At 49.3% G+C, this 5,644-nt stretch overlaps 1 protein-coding gene across 1 annotated transcript in view; it reads right to left on the bottom strand.

Moving 5' to 3' along the window:
• The window catches only part of RAVER2 (ribonucleoprotein, PTB binding 2), a 40,695-nt gene extending 37,675 nt beyond the window's left edge, over window positions 1-3,020 (bottom strand). The window contains exon 1 of the mRNA XM_072419401.1: window positions 2,794-3,020. Within this exon, the coding sequence (XP_072275502.1) occupies window positions 2,794-2,976 (183 nt within the window). The 5' untranslated portion in view covers window positions 2,977-3,020. The remainder of the gene's footprint in view (window positions 1-2,793) is intronic.
• Window positions 3,021-5,644: the final 2,624 nt, after the last annotated feature.

Here is a 5,644-nt window from a genome sequence, read left to right as displayed (position 1 = left end):
GCAGGGAAGAGACAGTCGTCACCCTGGCAGTCCCTAACAGCAGGGAAGAGACAGTCGTCACCCTGGCATCCCCTACTCATAGGTGAGAAAAGTTGTCCCTCCATAGCCTCTACACAGGGAGGGGTAATTGCCTCTAAAGAAAAAGCATTGGGGTCAACAGTTGTCCCTCTAAAACACTCAGCCAGAACTGTCCCCTGAACCCCCATATTAGAACACAATCTTCTTTCTGCCCCCCCCCCCCCCTCACTGATGGGACATATCAGTTTATTGGAAAAGTTAAATTCAGGAACAAATTGGTGCCGTCTTGCAAGAGTGCCCACCGACAGCAAATTCCAGTGCAGAAATTGTAGTGACCCCAACAACTACATGGGGCTTCTCGTTTCCCGAGCAGAAACATTTTGTCAACGATAAATATAGATCTGTTTTTTTCCTACCAATAAAATTCAAATTTTTAATCTCACCTCCCGCTCTCCTGTTTGTGATCCCCCTCATATACAATAACGGCACCAGTAAATCACCGTCACGCCGCATGTAAAGCCGTCATTGTAAAGCGGCCACCGGCGTGCACTGTGCTGATGCAAACACTTTTATGAGTACAGAAAAATATGGGAATGGCCCCGGGTCAACCTTCCCATAATTACTAAACAAACATCAACACTTCAGGGATTGTGACAGCTGCAGATCTATGAAACGTCCAGGTAAATAAAGCAGAGAGCCAGGAAAGCAGAGAGATTTCCACTGCAGTGTTTACTTTCTTCTATGCCAGTGACCAGAGACAGCTCGGGCAGAGATTCATCTACAGGGGCCCTGGCACACCCCCCCCCCCCCCCCATACAGAAAACCCAAAATGTTCTTTATGAGATCCATTGATCAGCCGGGGAAATGCAATTAGAAATATGAGGAAGAGCGAGAGAGGAAGGGGGAAGAAATGGAAGCAAGGCGTCATAAAAGTCATTGCATCGGGGATCATGGAGGGTACTACAGGGGGGGCAATACCCGGGACTGGCTGTGGATTCCCAGACTGCTGCCACCCTATTACCCCCATCTATGTAACAAACCCCTGGAAGAGTCAACCAAAGAACCCTCAGTCAGGGGTCAATCTGTTTGGGAAGAAGCTGCTTTTGAGACACATAGGCAAAGGGTAGTTATAATTTTAGCACGGGCAAGGGAATATTTGCTGCTTTGGGATGGCTACTTATGGGGCATATGGGACAATTTATTACCCCTTATCCTGAGGATGGGGGTTCCTCTGGCATTGTCACCACTCAAGTGGCAGCTATCCCTCTCTGGGCCCCCACATAGGAGGGCAGACTCTCTTCTGAGACCCCCTCTATAAAACTTACTCTTAGGAGGTAATTGCCCCTTGGACACCCTAACTCAGGGGGCAGCCAGCCTTCTACTTACTTGAGGGGCAGTCTCTCTTCATGGAGCCCTTATGTAGGGGACTGTCACCCCTCTAGCAGTCTCATTGGGGGGGCAGTCACTCTAGGAGCCCTGTTTTGGGGACACTCACACCAGTGAGGGTTGCATTCGGGACAGTAACTTCCCTAAGACCCATATTCAAGGGGACAGTCACCCCATAGGGACCTATGAGAGGAGGACCACAAGTTATCTCACAAGGACCCTCACTTGGGTGAAAGAGGACAGCTGTACCACTAGGACCCTCATTTAGGGAAAAGAGGGGGCCAGTTATCCCCCTAGGATCCTCAGTTGGGAAAAGGATGGCGGGCAGTCATTCTAGTACCCTCCTTTAGGTGAAAGAGGGGGCAGTGGCCCCTCCAAGACCCTCACATGGGGAAAAAGGGGGATAGTCATCCTTTAATCTTGGGAAAGACAGTTCCTTCTCCCCTCAATATGGGAAAGATTCATCCATGTAGGACCCTCACTTGTGTGTGAGGAGAGGGGCAATGACCCATGGAGGACCCCTACTTTGGGGGAACAGTCACCCCTTTAGGACCCCCACTCCAGGGGCTGTCACCCTCATAGTTAGTCATTCCTGTAAAATCCTCACTTGAGGGGGGAGGGGGATAGTGACTCCCTTACGGTGAGGGAGCAGTCACCCCCTTAGGAGCATCACCCGGGGGGGACGTCATCCCTCCTTAGGACCCCCACACAGGGAGGACGGTCACCCCCCCTTAGGACCCTCACTCGGGGGATTGTTACCCCTGTAGGACCCTCAGTCAGGGGCATGGTCAGCCTCTTAGAACCCTCACTCGGGGGGGGATTGTTACCCCCATAGGACCCTCAGTCGGGGGGGGGGATGTCACCCCCGTAGAACCCTCACTCAGAGGGGGGATTGTCACCCCCCCCAGGACCCTCACTCAGGGGGGGGGGGCGATTGTCACCCCCCAGGACCCTCACTCGGGGGGGGGGGGATTGTCACCCCCCAGGACCCTCACTCAGGGGGATTGTCACCCACCAGGACCCTCACTCAGGAGGGATTGTTACCCCCCTAGGACCCTCACTCAGGAGGGATTGTTACCCACCTAGGACTCTCACTCAGGGGGGGAATGTTAACCCCCTAGGACCCTCACTCGGGGGGGGGGGGATGTTAACCCCTAGGACCCTCACTCAGGGGGGGTGGTAACCCCCTAGGACCCTCACTCAGGGGGGGGATGTTACCCCCCTAGGACCCTCACTCCATGGTCTGTCATTCCTCACAGCGCCTCAGACAGGACTGTCTCTCTCGCTCTCAGAACCCCTCAGTCAGAGCACAGACCCCCTCCTCCACCCCCCTCGGTGACGGGACAATCACTCCGGCCCAGACCCCCCACTTCGGTCCCCCTCAATCACCTGGCTACAGCAATCCCCTGGCAGGTTCTTCATAAGAATCTTCCTCCGGTTCTCCAGCTCCCTGCGTGTCTCCTCCAACCTTCTCTCCATTTCCCCGGGTTCCATAGCTGGCACCCCAGGGGGCCCGCAGCCCCCCAGCCCTGCGGGAGAGCAGAGGGTGAACCCGGTGCCCAGCGCCGCCATTTTGCTGCGGCTGGCTCGGTGTGAGTGCGGTGTGTGCGGAGAAGTGACAAAGCTCCGCCCACATCCCGCCTCTTTCATTTCCCGCCCCCTCCCTCCTGTCACCCAGTACCAGGCTCTCCTCACCTGGGATGCCTGGGTTCCCGCCTCTTCTCAGGAGATCTGTGTGACAGGATTCACAGAGCTGTGTGAATATGTGTGACAAGATTCATTTCTCCCGTGTAAAACTCATTTCACTTCCACATTGCATTATAATAATATATTACCATCCCCTTATTAAAAAATAAAGTTTATTCACCTCAGCAACTATAATATTTATATAGAAATGAGTCCCTCATTGATATTATCTCCTATACAGGACCACTTTCTGACATAATAATCTAAAGAGAAACTAAACCCAAAATTGCCTAAAACAAAAAAAAAAATCCACTTACCTTCAATCCTGCAGTGCAGTCTGATCCATCCGGAGTTCTCTCCCATCGGGTCCCGCTTTGTTCCAGCATCGGTCCGCGCGCAGGGTGCCGCCATCTTTTCCTCTTCTTCAGGGTTCTTTTTCCTACGTCACCCAACCCAGGTGCGAGATCAGGTGACGTAGGTTGGAAAAAAAAATTGTGCATGTGTGAGATCGTAAAAAAAAATTTCTCCACAGCATCGGCACCTAAGGAGGAACTAAACTCAAAAGTACCGCAAAACAAAAAAATACAGATACCTTCAATGCCGCAGGGCAGTCCGATCCATACGAAGGTCTCTTTCATTGGGTCCTGCGTCATCCCGGCATCCGTCTTCGGGCCGGCACTTCGGGCGCCGCCATCTTCCCCTCTTCTTCCGGGTTCTTCCTCCTACGTCACCCGACAAAAGGGCTGACAAAAGGGCTCTCTCTGCGCATGCCTGGGATGCTCGTGCATGCGCAGAAGGAGCAGCCAAGAGCCTCCTGGGATGCCCGACGTAGGTATCCCAGAGGCTCTGCGCTCCCATTCATTCTCGACTGCCTAGGTGATCAAGAATTAGGGCACGGTGCTGCACTCTTTTTTTCTTTTTTTAAAAAAACGAAAGAAAAACAAAATTTTTACTTAACATAGAAGGGTTTTAATTTCAATATTTTTTTTACCTTAGTGCTAATGGTGCATATATAAATATACATTTATTTGTATAATGCAGAGTGACTGTATATACTTGCTATACTCTGTATACTTTATATACTTGCCACGTCTTTATTTGGCTCTTTAAATTTTCAATTATTACTGTTTTAATGATGTTTGCATGGAAAATCTGCAAAAGTCCTGCAGCTCAAATGCATTGTAATGGGGCCTGCAGCATCCACAAAAATACCACGCAATGCAGATCAATGGCAGCTTCTGAATCGCCATTTGTGCCACTACGTGATGGGATTTTGTTGACCCAAACATCAACGTCCATTGACATGAGTCTATACACTGCAAGCAAATCTTCCCCAAATCCCAGGCCCAATCCTGCTTTTGCATATATACATTAGGTGTCTCATATTCTGCAAGACAGTCCTGATATGTTCTCAATTGTAAAGTGCTGCAAGGACCATTTCACAAACAAGGTCTCTCTAAAAAATAACAAGTATTTATATGACAATCTAATGCTTGTCCCCTTTAATAATTTCTCTATTCATAATTAAAGTGTACCTAAACGCAGAATTTTCACTTTACTTAAAAGGGTAGACAACCAAAGCTTTTATGTAAAGTAAAAATTCTGTTGTTTTTTTTAAGTGCAACACCCTTTTTTTAAAAGGCTAGGTGATCGACAATAAATGGGATCACAGAGCCTCCGGGGATAGCTATGGAGGATCTTGGGTGCTCTTTCTGCGCATGCCTGAGCATCTTAGACATGCGCAGAAGGAGCCATTTTGTCAAAAGGGAAAAAATTTGCCAATCTCACGCATGCGCAGTGAGATTGGCAAGTTTTTTTCCCATCTACTTCACCTGATCTCGCACCTGGGTCAGGTGGCGTATGAAGAAGAACCCAAAAGAAGAGGAGAAAATGGCAGCACCCGGAGTGCCTGCCCGAAGATGGATGCCGGGATGACGCAGGACCCAATGGAAGAGGCCTTCGTATGGATCGGACTGCCCTGCGGCATTGAAGGTAAGTGTATTTTTTTTTTGTTTTGCGGGACTTTTGAGTTTAGTTCCTCCTTAAGTGCCGTCATGTTTTTCACAGATGAAAGGTCTAAAGCAGATCAGTTTATGATATTTGATGTTTTTTCATTCCTGCATCTATTTCAATTTAGGAAAAAGAAAAATGTCCCAAGGTGCCATATCTGGTGAATATGGAGGATGCTCCAGCGTAGTAATGTGTTTGTCAGTCACAGAAAGTGCTGTGTGAGAAGGAGCATTGTCCCGATGAAGAATGAAACCATTCCCCACATTTCTGCCGTCTTTTCCTGACTCTCAGCTTTGTCAGAACTTATTATAATAATGTTGGGTCACTGTTGTGCCTTCTAGAACCCATTCAGCCAATATGACGCCCTTCATGTCACAAAACACGATGAGCATGGCCGTGAATTTGGACTTTTTTTGATTCTTGGTGATGAGGGTGTTTCCAGTGACTGTGGCTTTGTTTCAGGATCATACTGGAAGATCGGGGTTTCAGAACCAAGTGATGACTTTCGGCTCCCACCCCACTGGTGTAAAATTTTACTAAAAAT

Source organism: Pyxicephalus adspersus, chromosome 8 (assembly GCF_032062135.1).
Source record: "Pyxicephalus adspersus chromosome 8, UCB_Pads_2.0, whole genome shotgun sequence".
Classification (NCBI taxonomy): domain Eukaryota; kingdom Metazoa; phylum Chordata; class Amphibia; order Anura; family Pyxicephalidae; genus Pyxicephalus; species Pyxicephalus adspersus.
This window is presented reverse-complemented; position numbering and strand designations above follow the sequence as displayed.